This window comes from Mya arenaria, chromosome 7 (assembly GCF_026914265.1).
Source record: "Mya arenaria isolate MELC-2E11 chromosome 7, ASM2691426v1".
In the NCBI taxonomy this organism is placed as follows: Eukaryota; Metazoa; Mollusca; class Bivalvia; order Myida; family Myidae; genus Mya; species Mya arenaria.
The window spans coordinates 65,647,670-65,664,058 of record NC_069128.1 but is presented as its reverse complement, the minus strand read 5'-3'; the positions used below and the strand labels follow the sequence as shown (position 1 = coordinate 65,664,058).

General features: G+C 34.9%; 1 protein-coding gene across 2 annotated transcripts; it reads left to right on the top strand.

Annotated features, from left to right (window-relative positions):
* Positions 1–1,648: 1,648 nt before the first annotated feature.
* On the top strand, positions 1,649–13,087 carry LOC128240367 (AN1-type zinc finger protein 6-like). 2 transcript variants are annotated; one of them, XM_052956994.1, is made up of 5 exons: positions 1,649–2,002; positions 2,633–2,965; positions 5,899–6,036; positions 7,178–7,273; positions 8,636–13,087. In XM_052956994.1, the coding sequence occupies exons 2-5, from the start codon at positions 2,758–2,760 to the stop codon at positions 8,782–8,784; spliced, it is 591 nt and encodes a 196-aa protein (XP_052812954.1). In that variant the 5' UTR covers positions 1,649–2,002; positions 2,633–2,757; the 3' UTR covers positions 8,785–13,087. The 2 variants fall into 2 exon arrangements, with proteins under 2 accessions (XP_052812954.1, XP_052812953.1); XM_052956993.1 differs by having other exon boundaries at positions 1,654–2,002; positions 2,633–3,019.
* The last annotated feature ends 3,302 nt before the right edge of the window (positions 13,088–16,389 follow it).

The window sequence follows — 16,389 nt, the reverse complement described above, 5'->3', positions numbered from 1 at the left end:
AAATGTATAAATATGCTAAGTAATAACACATAAAAATTAAACATAACAGAACAGAACATTTATTTAGATACAAGCATATACAGCTTATAATCATCAACACAATCATCATAGCATGCACAATAGGATATATAAATTAACATGAATACAAACAAAAAGAAACAAGAAGAAGAGAGCAATAACATCCAGTTTAAGTTAGACTGTAATATTGATTATATTGTCTCTGATCTGATTTGCCTTAATAGTAAAGATAGCCATTTTGTGTAACAACGCCTTCTTCTTAGTGTTAAGAAGAGAAATAAATTTCAACATACTAGGTCGTGTTCGATAATAACTAGGTATATAATGATGTCTTAAGTGTTTATATATATATATCACTAACAGTACAAAATGATATTCATCTTCAATGTCATTTAATGAACATACATCACATCTCCTTTCATGTCGGGGAATGTTCCTATAACGGCCTTCTTCTATTTTAAGCCTGTGAGAGGATAATCTTTACTTGATGAACGCATGTCTGTGTTTAACATTTTCAACAATGTTCAGGTAGAAAGACACTTCAAAAGTGGATAAAAATTAAAGACTAATGTTTACCAATATATCTCTAGATAGATGATCGGTTTAATTTTGTTTTTTTGTTTGGTTGGTGTTGTTGTGTTTGTTTGTTTTCAAATAAATATAAAAAGCCAGATTGTCAAATCATTCTGAGATGACAATTAGCTGTAGAATGTTTGAATGAAACTCTTCTTCAACATGTTCACGACACAGTCTCTTACATCTCAATATTAAGGTCATTTGCTTAGAACTTTGATATTTTCCACAGGTTATAATTTGGCTATTTAATTTACACTTATTAATTTTTCAATGAAATACCGCCATAACTTTCGGTCTCTTAGAATAGGTTAACAGGAGTGGGTTCAGGATTGCACATTAGTGGGGGTGTAATTCAGGGATGAAACCTTTTGAATTGCGCCCCTCCCTTAGAACCGAAATGCATTTTGTTTAAAGCGCGCGGGGTGGGGGGGGGGGGTATGGCCATTCCCCTGAGAAAAGGGGTTATTACTAGCCCTGATTTTTTTTTACCGATTTCTTTATTGAAATAAAAAGTAAACTTGGACGATTTTAGGGGGTGCACACCGGCTGCCCCCCCCCCACCCCTGAACCCCAAACTGTTTCTATTACAAGGGTCGGGAAGTAAACTATGATTCATTATTTCAATTTTTACCAGAAATGAGTTTTCAATATATTTAGAATTATTATTCTGCATTTTGAGATTAGTAAAATTATTGTATCGTCTTATAAAGTTGTTTTTTTCTGTTTTATTTAAGTACATGACGTGACAATATGACGTATGTACAAATGTATATATTCAATGATTGTAATTAATGGACAATTAAAGTAGTCGTAATGTTAAAAAGAACTGATATGATCGAACAAGTCATTTAATAGTAGTTTAATCATAGCTGAGTCATGCAAAATATAAATCAAAATTTCAAGATTGGATTGAGGTTTACCAATATTTTTAGATCTACTGTTAGTATTTGTTTTCCTATGTTTACCAATCATGAGTCAGTGATTAATATTAGTTGAGTGTAACCATGAGTCATGGAACTCCCATTACTATTTTAAGCCTTCCGCAAAAGGAGGTGATGTGTATTGATGACATAATAAGGCAAAACGAATCGAAATATTGATGGATGTGTTTATTCATACGAATTCATACTTTGTAAGAAAACCAAATAATGAAATCCAGTTTTTGAGAATAAAGATAAATAAGGAAGATATCTGCAATTATAATTTTATATCGAATTTCTTGTGTACTGAATGACATCATAGTCAACGCCTCGCTTTCGTAATACGGTCATCCAACCAAAAAGCCGATACAATACCACGTGATGAAAATAATAGCAGGGTAGCAATTAGAGGTTACACGTACAGGATCTTAGCTACGGAATTTTGGCGAAGTTCTCCCTATATTCAGTATAATTCGCCATTATACTCTGTAAGTATAAACATTAACCTTATTTTAGTTAAAATACCATGTTATAAGCTGTTTACTATTAATAAGACGGTCAAAAGAAGCTTACTAACAAATCGTGATAAAACATATTTTGATCGACGCCATCTTGGCTTTATTCTGGATTCAGCTGGACAACACCTACTATTGATTACATCTCTATTTTACTTTTTAAACTAAAATTTGTTTAAAAAAATACGCTACTAGGTTGACTAAACATCATTTTCGAAGAAAACACGATCGAATTAGGGAGAAAACTCGTGTTTCGCGTAAGTAGGCCACGCAGAAACTGCGTGTCACAGTTTGACAAAGGATGTTTGGAACTCATCAGTCAGGCACATGTATATCAGCTGATTGTAAAGTGGGATGAATGTCCTCACTTAAATTGTCGTTGTTTGACGAAAAGCTCAAAAATTCTTTATGTGAGAAGTGTCAATATGAAAACATGTTAACTCTTATTAAATTCTTAATTTATTGTTTGATAATTATTTCCCTAATTTATTGTTTGATAATTATTTCCCTATTTCGAAATTACTCATTTATTTTCTTAATGTAAATATTCTTTATTGTCCTAATAAATGTTATAGATTAAGATATAGTTGCTTTTTTTTTCAGAAAGATATTCTCCACCACAACTTGCAGATAAAGGAAAGGACAAAGTCAAAAGGAGAAAACTGAAAGTGATAAATCAAATATAATATTTAAATATTGAGGAGTGTTTAAAAACAAAAAATTGCCAAATGGAGCAAAACAACCCTAATCTTCCACCTACAACTTTCTGCCGTTCAGGGTGCGGATTTTATGGAAATGATTCTTTTGAGGGCCTTTGCTCGAAATGCTACAAGGATCAGTTAAAACGCAAACAGCAGAGCTCGTCGCCAGTGAGCCCAGCCGGCCGATCGAGTCCCGCCACTTCACTGAGCCCCGCCTCTTCATTGAGCCCAGCAGGTGAGGATGCCGCAGTGACTACTGTCAGCCTTAGCCTCAGTAAAACTAACCTAGGTAAATCTTACCACATTCTACCTATTTTTCACCACTTTGCAGTGTTTTATTTTAGTTTTTAATTAATTAATACACTATTTTATATGATTTGTTTCAGTGGTTGAAGTTGGTTCCAGGTAAGTGAATTCGATCATGATCAGTATGTGCTAAAAAAAAGCTTGCAAATTTCAGACTGAGAATATGAAAATTGGGAAACCAAATTCTAAGGGATTATTATTTTGTCATTTTTCTGTTAAATAAATTGGCATGTTTATGAAATGTATTATTAGATTCAGGCATGTGGTTAACCAGCACATTTTTAAAAGTCTGTAGTATTGGTATCATTACTACGTTGTTATTACAGTATTCCTTATCAATATCCTGTTCGAATCTGGATCTGTGATGGACATATTTTTTGGCCATTTTGTGAACCATGTTTCCTTTCAACTCTTGCTCAGAGCTAATTTTTGGTAACTTTTTCTTTTAATTTGAATTGGTAAGTAGACATGGACAAGAGGGGGAGGGGGAAAGAACATGATGCCTAACTGTAACACATTTTTTTCTATTTTCTGTGAGGTTTAAGAAGGACAATTTTGAGCTAAGCAATGCCATTGTTTAGCTCAAAATTGTCCTTCTTCAGCCTCACAGAAAACAGAAAAAAATCAAGAAATGCATTACGCATTTTAAGAAATTTCAATGGCAAAAGCAGCATATAAATGGATATTAATATTATATTAAAAACAGCAGTGAGAGTGTTTTCTCACCTTTTACTGTGAATGGCAGTGGTTGAAATTAACACTTGCCTGCAAGTCCTGCAAATGTAAAATGATTTCCAGGCTTGCCCAAATTCTTGATTTTATAATGACAATGACAAAGTTTAATGAAACAATTGAAGAAAATGATAAAATATTATGTAAATCACGCAAAAAAAAAAAAACATGCATACATTTTTCACCTGGTACGAGGTCCCGTGTGTCCGAAAATCATGGCGGCGAATATTAATTCCGTTGGAATCCCACACCACGTTGGAAAAATAGACATGACAAATACTATTTAGTCCAATTGATTGGCTAAACCGCAGATTCTGCTCGGTGACGTCATTACAATGTAGACAAGTTATAACTTTTTACTCCAGGCGAAATGAATGATAAGCAGCAAAACATTGTAACCAATCTGCACACGGGAATTCTGTCTGCATACAAAATGTTGATGCAATCGAAGCTGACAGCGTTTGGTTTTAGAAAAGACAAATCCAAATCATCAAGTAATCTGAACAATGAACCTGTGCATACTTTAGGTGATGATGAAACAATGAGTGTAAGGAATAAAAAAAGTATCCTATAAGATTTCACAATAAGTGGTTTGCTGAATTTTCGTGGCTCAAATTTGACTCGGAAAAAATCTAATGCATTACAGCAAATGTTATTATAACTGGTTGTAAATTAAAATATTTATTTAGTTATTTCATACCCCCAAAAATTGCATTTTTATTCCCAATTTTTGTACCCAGGGGTAAGTTTACCCTTGAAAGAAATAGTAAGTGGCAACTCTGAATATGATTGTTTTCAGGTAAAAAGTTTGTTAGAAAAGTGAATGTGACCCAATATCTGACCCATTTTAGGAAAAGAGAAACACTGTGCCGACAAACATGATTTATATAAAACACCAACACATTCACAATTAAGGTGTCCTTCATTTTATGAATGAATATTATGAAGATAAATATTCATAAAACCCCTGTTTTCAATCCCCAACATGTTCTTTTATTGAAGCCAAGTTGGAACTATTCTCATTTGTGTCGAACATTAACAGAAAAGTGTGAAACTTTATCTCTGGACATAATTCTGTTTTATTATGGAAATTGAAAGAAAAGAACAAAAGACAACATATTTTATGACTTAACCTTTGACAAATGAGTGTATACTGTAAGATAAGTTGCACAAGTTGTAAAGGAAGGTGAGCCATTGATTAATTAACTAATGTGATTTATTGCATGCATGGGGAGAAATTAAGCTAATTAAATCAATGATTAATAATAGACTATGGTTACTTTCGTAAAAGGATTCATCAATGTTTTTTTTACTTTGTTTCGAAAAATATATCTTAAGCATTGGTAACACCTATAGCTGAATAACGGTTATGACTTAATTACAAAACATCTGAAAAAAACTCCTTCTACAAATGGGAAACCCCATTAAGGCCTAGTTTAATCCTTCTATAAGTGACCCCCCCCCCCCCAAAAAAAAAAAAAATAATAATAAATGAAATAAACCACAAAAGAACTGTGTATAGTAAACAGCCTCTGTGTATTGATCTCAATCTAATTGCCTAATTGTCTTATCAGATCTCTGATCTGAATATCCTGCTGTGCAGTTTTGGAGATTTTTATTAACGAAATGGACCCTAAATGGCCCTGAGCCAATAAACAAATACATAGGAAATTGGGATTATTAGCCAAACATACTTTAAACTAGGCCTTCAAAGGTTGGATTAAGATCAATACACAGAGGTTGGGGATGGGGGTCACTTATAGAAGGATTAAACTAGGCCTTGAACCTCTCATGATGATTTCATGTGACAATTGACCTGCCTTGGAACATGAATTTGACCACCTTGCTGAAATATAGGTCAGTGCCTCAAGCAGTTTTATAACTCACGAATGACACTTGACAGAAGCCAAGTCTTGTGGAACATACACTTAAGAGCACTAAGTCTTGTGGAATATACAATTGCAAACATGTACACTGCAGCATAATTTTCTTTTCAGTTTCACAGGAATTATGTGCATGTCACTGACACAGCTCTTGCACCCCGAGCATGATGCCATGTTGACATTTACACCAACAAAACACTACTGTGATTGGTTTATAGAATCTTATGTTTTGTTATATTTCCTCCAGGGAACACGGTGCCTGTCACTGATGCGGGCTCTAATACATCAATTAGCCGAGGAAGCACGACCCCCAGTGTGGAGACTGGTTCACCTACCATACCTGTCACCAGCGCAGCTGACAAAGACAAAGTGGAAGGAGCCTCTGGTTAGTATCCAGACTGGTTTTGCAGACCAGTAATTGGGTACTTTAAAAGCTATTTGATATATTACAAGGACTCGATTCACAGATTTTATGCTTATACATTAAGAAACGATCATTAACAAAACTTACAAAAGAGCTCTAGTATATAACGCTTGATGTTTTCATTTTGCATCAAATAAAGAAAATTGATGTTTAAAACTAAAATGTGTGAATGAGTCTTTTTAGCCTTTTGTTAAATGCTTTATATTGCTTAAGGTTTTTCTTTGTCTGATGCATGTTTCATTATAGACATTAGTTGTTCAATCTTAGGTTCATATTTTTGTAATGAAATTTATATGTTATACTAAACTTTTAAGTTAAGCCAGTAATGAAGTTAAAAACACAGCTAATGAAATGAAATAAAACATTTGATTGTCAACCATGATGTAAGGAAAGGTTTAAGTTTGTAACATATTACAGTACACCCAAACGTATAAGACCCTCTTTTCGATATCCTCTGTGGTGTTTTGCTAACACGGCCAAAACATTTAATTTATCAACTGTCACTGTTATGGGGAGTTTGGATTTTAAGCTGGACGAGGGTGATCAGTCGAAGAATTATGAACTCAGAGTACCTCTGAGGGGTTATCTCTGCGGTCTCTTGATAAAAATATACAATTGAATTAATTTTGTTTGAATAAAAATTCAAATAGATTATGATGGCTACAGTAAATTGCTGATATCAGGGTGTTTCAAATCAGTAAGCAAGAAAAGTGGGTCTTACTTGCTGCGTGTTGTGTACTTTTTTTATTTAACATTTTCTATTGATCAGCAGGAAATACTGCACCCTTAAAACCACTGTTTTTTCACCTTCTTGAGAAGAGTATTGAAAAAGCCACATGTTTAAAACTGCGAATTTACCATAGTTTATTACAATCAAGAAAACAAAGCAAAGCCTCTTAAAAGATCCTGGATTTGAAAAAATTTAGAGGTTAAGACTGAAATTAAATATATCTGTCTCAAGTGTTAAAAAAAAGGCTGAATTTGCGTCTAATATTTGTGTTATAAAAACTACCCTTAATGGAATTGTGAGTGGCTCAATTTTTTGGAGGTCAAAAACATGGCACATAATGTCCATCCTGTAACCGTCTGTTTTTGCCACCAGGTGGGACAGAGGGCAGTGACAACGGAGCAGACACCAGCAAAGATAAAAAGAAGCGCAGCAGATGCCATACTTGCAAGAAAAAGGTTGGCCTCACTGGTAAGTCACTCAAATATTTAAGAAACAAAACAACTGCAGGGTTTCAACCGGGCCTTTATGGCTTGTTGGACCAAGTGCCTTACCGCGGCAAGACTAATTACCGACACACGTTAATTGCACGGACATGCCTAATGCCCCGCAGCAACAAGCCTTATCAAAATATTAATCAATATTGACAATGCACATTTTAGGATTTCCATGATTGTTGAATGGTACAATTGCAAAACAAGTTTTTAATTGACCTTTGAGCTAGCATTTTGATACTTGAAAATGTATGGATAAGTGGCAATTATAAACATTTTTAAAGAATTACCAATTGACTCACAATTCCTTTGGTTAGCACAGGGAAGACGAAAGAAAAACTGAAACTATTTGTTCCAAGCCATTTGTACCAGATATAGTATGCAGGAAATAATATAAAGATATTCTGGGAAGAAATTCAGTAATATGAAGGAAACAACCTACATGAACATGTATAGGAATTTGCCAATCGTCATTGTGAAAAATCAGCTTGCAACCATCCAAGTTTTTTGCATGTGTTTAATAGATCAATTTTTTCTGCAGGTTATCCAATATTTTAAATTCCAAAAAAAAGAAATGACTTAATTTTAGAGACTAGTTTACTGTATATGATATATATGAATTAAATTCTATTAAGAATACATTCTTTTAAATTCTAGTTTCCACTAATCATTATTTATGAATTCATTTCTTTTAAAAATACAGACATTGTCTCAAAAAAAACACCAATGCAAACCCAGGAACTAGTTCTTTTTTTCTGTAATGAATGGTTGCCTCTTTGTTCAACTTTGAAACATATATTATATATATATATAAATATATATGAAGCCCATGGGTGGAGGGGATTTTAATCAAGGAGTTTCTCGTATAGTGTTTTAGCCAGGAATTAAAAAGGGCAGGGTGGGCCAAAAAAGGGCAGGGTAGGCCAAAAAAGGGCAGGGTGGGCCAAAAAAAGGGCAGGGTGGGCCAAAAAAGGGCAGGGTAGGCCAAAAAAAGGGCAGGGTAGGCCAAAAAAAGGGCAGGGTGGGCCAAAACACGGGCATGGTGCTTTCTTACAATGCGCACAATATTAGCTTTGTATTGTTGTAGAACGACCATGTACCTTATCAAAGTCCATGCATGTTCATGCACACATTGTAGTAATATCCTTACAGAATACTCTTAATTCTTCTTCCTTGTTCATTTTCACTTCAGACACTTTCTTGACCATCTCGGGTTGTTGTCACCAGGGCTCTTTATATAATAAATAAGCCTTCCTACCTTTCCTGTTTTTGAAAAGGATGTTACCCTAACCCTTTCTTTTTGCCTTATTTTAAACTTAAATGCATCTTGTTCTTGCAGGATTTGAGTGCCGGTGCGGTGGACTATTCTGCAGTTTACATCGCTATTCAGATAAGCATGACTGTACCTTCAACTACCGCGAGATGGCGCAAGAGCAGATTAGAAAAAATAACCCTGTGATTGTTGGCGAGAAAATTCAGAAAATATAGGAAAAGACTTAGTGAAATTCAAAATTAGTTTGCCCACACCCCTTTTTGCAAATTTTTTTTTTGGGTAGACAGAATATATATATATCATATAAAGCTTTCTTTTTTTGGTTTTTGTTTCAATAATTGTGAATTTGTGAAAAAGAATGAAAAGTTAATACAACCTATACATGCTTAAAGGTTTGGTTTTGAGCTAATTGTGTGAGTGAAATTTTTTTGTCAAAGAAAACATGTTTAAATCAAGAAGATGAATGAAACACGAGTATTGTTTGTTTTTATCTAGTTCATGTTATGTTACAGTAATTGGCAAGATTTTGTACTGCTTTACATAATTAAGTTCTTTTTAACAGTAAATAATGTTAACATGATTTGGTACTATTAAGCTTTATGATAGTTAACTTTAACATTGTACAAAGTTAACATTAACCAGTATCAGCTTTATGATTAAATTAACATTAACATTGTTAAAAGTTAAGATGGCTGGTTTTGGCTTACATGATATCTTTTAAGTTAATGATAACATTTAACATGACTTGTATATATGCTTACATGATTAAGTTGAGGTTATCATTGTACAAAGTTAATATTATTCCAGATTGGCTTTATGATAAGTTAATGGTTATATTATAAAAAGTTAACACTGCTGGTATTTGCTTACATGATAAAGTTAAGTGTAACATACTTGAGTAGTGTAGTGAACATGTTAGAGGTTAATATGATTGAGTAACAGTGTTAACATCATTAATGTTAATATTGTTAAATTATTGTTAACATTGTTAAATAAATGTTAACATGATTCATTTAAGGTCATGATTAACCTGCATGCATACATGTTCACAAAAGCCAGGCCTGTTCAATTGACTACAATACCTACAGTGAATACATACATTTCATAAGTGTGCAAATATGAGTGGATTAATTATTGTACGTCTTAGGGCAAGACAGGCTTAACTTCTAGTGTTATATATGGAGTTATGACTGTCTTGCACCAAGTCCTTGATTATGACTTAAGAGTGTGGTGGTGTAATGCAGTGCACAATTTTGCTAATAGGAACACATGTAAATACATTTATTGTAAAGATGTTGCAAATCATCAAAAACACAATGATAATGTGTTTAAAATTTCTCATATGATTTTGCCATTTCATAGAAGTATGTCATTTCACGATGTTTCAGTGTGTATTTGCTTTGTATGGATATTGTGTACATGTTTGTGAAGAGATCAGGACGTTAATAGAAATATGAATGCAGACTTTGTTAACTCTTCATGTTTAACCGATCACACATTTTCACATGTTAAACATAAACATTACAGAATTCTTGGTCATCATTTTTAGCATCTTCATTACAAGTACTTTTATAGCCTGAAACATCAGCACTAAGCACTTGTGAGCAGCTTACAATGGAGTGTCGATGGACTTTCACTTTGCTTCTAAGCCCATGTTTACGAACAATTCTCAAGTTCAGACTAGTGCATTTACATATGAAAAATTAAGCTTGACTGAAACAAACAAACTTGAGTCCTCTAAAACAAGACAAATATTTTCTCTGTGATAAATGGAAATCCAGCTATGTCTCTGCTGTTACAGGGCATTGCGAAGTTTTTACAACAGCATATGGCTGAAAAATAATATTTCAGTTTACACAACATGGTAAAACTTTTGGTTGTTAAAAGATTTTATTTCACAGCAGGTAATGCCTGAAAAAATATTATTTCAGTTTACAGAGCCTGTTATGGTGAAATAACACTATTTCAGTTAAGACATCATGAATTGGCTGAAACAACATTATTTCAGTTAACACTCCATGAATTGGCTGAAACAACATTATTTCAGTTAACACTCCATGAATTGGCTGAAACAACATTATTTCAGTAAACACACCATGAATTGGCTGAAACTACATTATTTCAGTAAACACATCATGAATTGGCTGAAACAACATTATTTCAGTAAGCACATCATGAATTGGCTGAAACAACATTATTTCAGTTAACACACCATGAATTGGCTTAAACAACATTAGTTCAGTAAACACACCATGAATTGGCTTAAATAACATTAGTTCAGTAAACACATCATGAAACGGCTTAAATAACATTATTTGAATGTTTTGACAGTTTTACCTTCACCAATGTAGGTATGATTTGACTGGGGTATGATGTGACTGGGGTATGATGTGACTTGGTCACCATTAACTCAGGGCTTAATGAAGGGGTTTTATCAAGTATGCAAAACCTTCCAATATAAATCAGTTGTTATAATGTGTTAAAACTTTATAACAATAACTTTGCTTAGGCTTTGACATTACTTATGACTGGCATTAACGTTACACAATAGGAATATTGGAGGTTTTTATGCTTTAAAAGGTTATATTGTTATATTGTATGAAGAAACAGGCATTTTGTGTAAATGTGTTCATTTAAGTATCTGAGCGGTAATATTAGGAAATGAAAGTGAAAGATTAAATGCATATTTGACAAGTAGTCTTTTTTTTTTCTTATTTGTGTATATAAGGTACAGTACGTAGTATTTTTTCACGCCCAGGTTCTAGATGTAACCATATTCTGTGGAGAAAAAAGACTGTCTACAGTATAGTTTGGAAATTAAGTATTACTTTCTTTTTGTGTGGTGTTATTGGTTGATTCCAGAATTAAAAAAGCTGTTTGAGGTTAATTGAGTTTTAAAGTATATTATTTCTCTGTTTGTTTGTTTGTATTTGCAGTTTTTATTGATATAGATTATCATGTTTGGAAATATTAACTAATCGTGTTGTTACCGCTTTATGCATAAATAACGCTTTCTATGTGTCCTTTAATATGGAGCATACATAGCATAAGACTTTTCCTGAGCTTCTTGCAAATTTTGAAATATTATGTAAATCGGACACAGAAAACACATCTTCATGTATACTGTGGTACAGTTTTGCACCCTGTTTCTATAATGTTCTGAAACTTGGGCAGTATTCTTAAAACTTCTGATGTCATTTCCTCACATAAGTCACTTTCCTGATTTTAGTCAAAGGAAATAAAAAAAATAAAGAATTTCTAAACTACATTATTTTGATGAAGAAAACCTACATAAATGTTAATAACACTTATACATTTCTTTTTATTTGATTATGAAAATGTTTAGAAATCATTAGGAAATGAATTAAGATGCTTTATGAATATGGCTACGGAACTATTACACATCACAGCTTTACCAATCAAAAACTTGCATGAAGGATCTTACATTGGTTGCCTTTTGATACAAACAAACTATCAGGAATCTGGTTTAGTAAAGTTTCTATAGTGATCCTTAGGCAAGCTTAATTTCTCCTGTTACAAGTGTCCTAAGATTTTGTATTTAATGGCAAGGAATCTAAGATTGTTTTATTACAGGGCACATTTGTCACCAAAAATGACGATTTTATTCATTTTACAGTGAAAGTGGCGCTTAAATTGTGGAACAAAATTGAAGTCAATGTCGAGTTATATACACTAGTATGATATAAGAAAGAACAAGTTATATGTCAGTTATAGCAAAACATATTTAGGCATAGCCCTGATATTTTAACATTATTTATGGAGTGGATAAAGCAGTTATTTATACCACTTATTTAAAACTAAAAAACAATAGTGTTATAAATAATTGCTAACCAGAATACATTATTCATTGTGATGGTCTTTTCCATTTTCACTGTAAGTAAACAGTTAAGCGCATCAAGGTCTTAATTCATTAGATACTGGTAGGAACTTGGATCAATCTATTCATAAGAATTTAAACCCTTGTTTAATAAAATTCTTCAATAAGAGCTGTCAATTTTGTACCTGTATATCCACCCTTAAAATGAAGTCAATTATTCCAACACATTCCCGTAATTTTACAACTGATTTTGTTGAAACTAGTGTAAAATAACACAAAGATTTCTTGTATATTGAGCCAGTTGTTTTGCCGTTATCGAAATATTTTATATATATTTTGAAATGTATGTTTGAGAAAGTCCATTTAAAATATACAAGTTCTTTAGTAACTAGTATTTGAATTAAAAAAATAATTTCTGTGCAATAATGAACAGTATAAAAAGCTTTTGTATACAAGTTTTAAATGGATTTTTCAATAGTAGTTCAACCCGTCAAATCTTTGTAAATAAAGTGTTATTAGTTTCAATTATACCAGTTTTAATCCAACCTTTCTCTTTAAATAAATCTTTTTTCTCTGTTATTATGTATGATTTTTCTGTGTACATTTGTATGCTATACCAGAAACAGTAGACTTGATTTATTTATATTATTCATTTGTTATATGATTAAAATTTACATGTACATTTTTCATTGTTTTTTAAACCCATTTGAAAGAACGTCCCTTATTGGTGAGAAGCGAGATAACTAACTAACCATGGTGCTATTTTTCTTGTTTGTTGGCATAGAGCCAGACAAGTCAGCAGGTTTCATTGTAGTCCTGTATCCCCACAACTAAAGACTACACACATGTATAACATGTATAGTATAATGACTGGTTGCATGTAGGATCATGATAAAACAACAACTGGCTACACATGTCAAGTGCTATGACTCTAGCCGTGCATAATGATAAGTGCTATGACTGTTCATAATGTCAATTGCAATGATTCAGACTATTATGTTATGTGTAATGACTGGCTGTTCAAATTGTCTCGTACAGTGACTCTAGCTGTGCGTAATGTCAAGTGTAATAGCTTGGGCTGTGCAATGACTACACATAATGTCACGTGTATTGACTAGGCAGTGTATAATGTGAAGTGCAATAACTCTGGCTGTGCATAATATAAAGTGCAATGACTCTGGCCGTGCATAATGATGAATACAATGACTCTGGCCGTGCATAATGTCGAATGCAATGACTGGCTGTGCATTATGTCGAATGCAATGACTCTTGCCGTGCATAATGTCGAATGCAATGACTCTTGCCGTGCATAATGACAAGTCCAATGACTGGCTGTGCATAATGTCGAATGCAATAACTGGCTGTGCATTATGTCGAATGCAATGACTCTTGCCGTGCATAATGTCAAGTGCAATGACTCTGGCTGTGCATTATGTCGAATGCAATGACTCTGGCTGTGCATAATGTCGAATGCAATGACTCTGGCTGTGCATAATGTCGAATGCAATGGCTGGCTATGCATTATGTCGAATGCAATGACTCGGGCTGTGCATAATGTCGAATGTAATGACTTGGGCTGTGCATAATGTCAAGTGCAATGACTCTGGCTGTGCATTATGTCGAATGCAATGACTCTGGCTGTGCATAATGTCGAATGCAATGACTCGGGCTATGCATTATGGCGAATGCAATGACTCGGGCTGTGCATAATGTCAAGTGCAATGACTCTGGCCGTGCAGAATGTCGAATGCAATGACTCTGGCCATGCAGAATGTCGAATGCAATGACTGGCTGTGCATAATGTCGAATGCAATGACTCGGGCTGTGCATAATGTCGAGTGTAATGTCTCTGGCTGTGCATAATGTCGAGGACAATGACTCGGGCTGTGCATAATGTCGAGTGTAATGACTCTGGCTGTGCATAATGTCGAGTGTAATGACTCTGGCTGTGCATAATGTCGAGGACAATGACTCGGGCTGTGCATTATGTCGAATGCAATGACTCGGGCTGTGCAAAATATCATGTGTAATGATGACTGTGCATAAAGTCTTGTGTAAAGACTGGCTGTACATACTGTAACTCGGACTAAACATTATGCCAAGTGTTATGAATCTAGCTACACATACTGTCAAGTGTTTTGACTCTAGCTGTACATAATGTCCTGTGCCGTAACACATGCCAAGTGCAATGCCGCAGGTTACAAATAATAGGGCAAAGACTCATGTTACGATGAGTATAAGGACTCCGCTGATTTGACATATATGTACCTTAAGGAATTTGGCTGTACATAACACCATGTGCTTGGTTGTTGATAATGCCCAGAGATTGTGGCTGTAATTGATTGTTGATAATGCCCAGAGATTGTGGCTGTAACTGATTGTTGATAATGCCAAGAGATTGTGGCAGTACTTGGGTGTTGATAATGCCCAGGGATTCTGGCTGTACTTGCTTGTTGATAATGCCCAGAGATACTGGCTTTACTTGGTTGTTGATAATGCCCAGGGATTCTGGCCGTACTTGGTTGTTGATAATGCCCAGAGATTGTGGCTGTAATTGATTGTTGATAATGCCCAGAGATTGTGGCAGTACTTGGGTGTTGATAATGCCCAGAGATTCTGGCTGTACTTGCTTGTTGATAATGCTCAGAGATTCTGGCTGTGCTTGGTTGTTGATAATGCCCAGGGATTCTGGCTGTGCTTGGTTGTTGATAATGCCTAGGGATTCTGGCTGTACTTGGTTGCTGTTACTGCCCAGAGATTCTGGCTGTGCTTGGTTGTTGATAATGCCCAGAGATTCTGGCTGTGCTTGGTTGTTGATAATGCCAAGGGATTCTGGCTGTGCTTGGTTGTTGATTATGCCTAGGGATTCTGGCTGTACTTGGTTGCTGTTACTGCCCAGAGATTCTGGCTGTGCTTGGTTGTTTATAATGCCCAGAGGTTCTGGATGTACTTGGTTGTTGATAATGCCCAGAGATGCTGGCTGTACATGGTTGTTGGTAATGTCCAGAGATGCTGGCTGTAATTGGTTGTTGATAATGCCCCGAGATGCTGGCTGTAATTAGTTTTTGATAATACCCAGGGATTCTGGTTTTACTTGGTTGTTGATAATGCTCAGAGATTCTGGCTGTACTTGCTTGTTGATAATGCCCCGAGATGCTGGCTGTACTTTGTTGTTGATAATGCCCAGAGATGCTGGCTGTAATTAGTTTTTGATAATACCCAGGGATTCTGGTTTTACTTGGTTGTTGATAATGCTCAGAGATGCTGGCTGTACTTGCTTGTTGATAATGCCCAGAGATGCTGGCTGTACTTTGTTGTTGATAATGCCCAGAGATGCTGGCTGTAATTAGTTTTTGATAATACCCAGGGATTCTGGCTGTACTTGCTTGTTGATAATGCTCAGAGATTCTGGCTGTGCTTGGTTGTTGATAATGCCCAGAGATGCTGGCTGTACTTTGTTGTTGATAATGCCCAGAGATGCTGGCTGTACTTTGTTGTTGATAATGCCCAGAGATGCTGGCTGTAATTAGTTTTTGATAATACCCAGGGATTCTGGCTGTACTTGGTTGTTGATAATGCCCAGAGATTCTGGCTGTGCTTGGTTGTTGATAATGCCCAGAGATGCTGGCTGTACTTTGTTGTTGATAATGCCCAGAGATGCTGGCTGTACTTTGTTGTTGATAATGCCCAGAGATGCTGGCTGTACTTTGTTGTTGATAATGCCCAGAGATGCTGGCTGTACTTTGTTGTTGATAATGCCCAGAGATGCTGGCTGTAATTAGTTTTTGATAATACCCAGGGATTCTGGCTGTACTTTGTTGTTGATAATGCTCAGAGATTCTGGCTGTGCTTGGTTGTTGATAATGCCCAGAGATGCTGGCTGTACTTGGTTGTTGATAATGCCCAGAGATGCTGGCTGTACTTTGTTGTTGATAATGCCCAGAGATTCTGGCTGTGCTTGGTTGTTGATAATGCCAAGAGA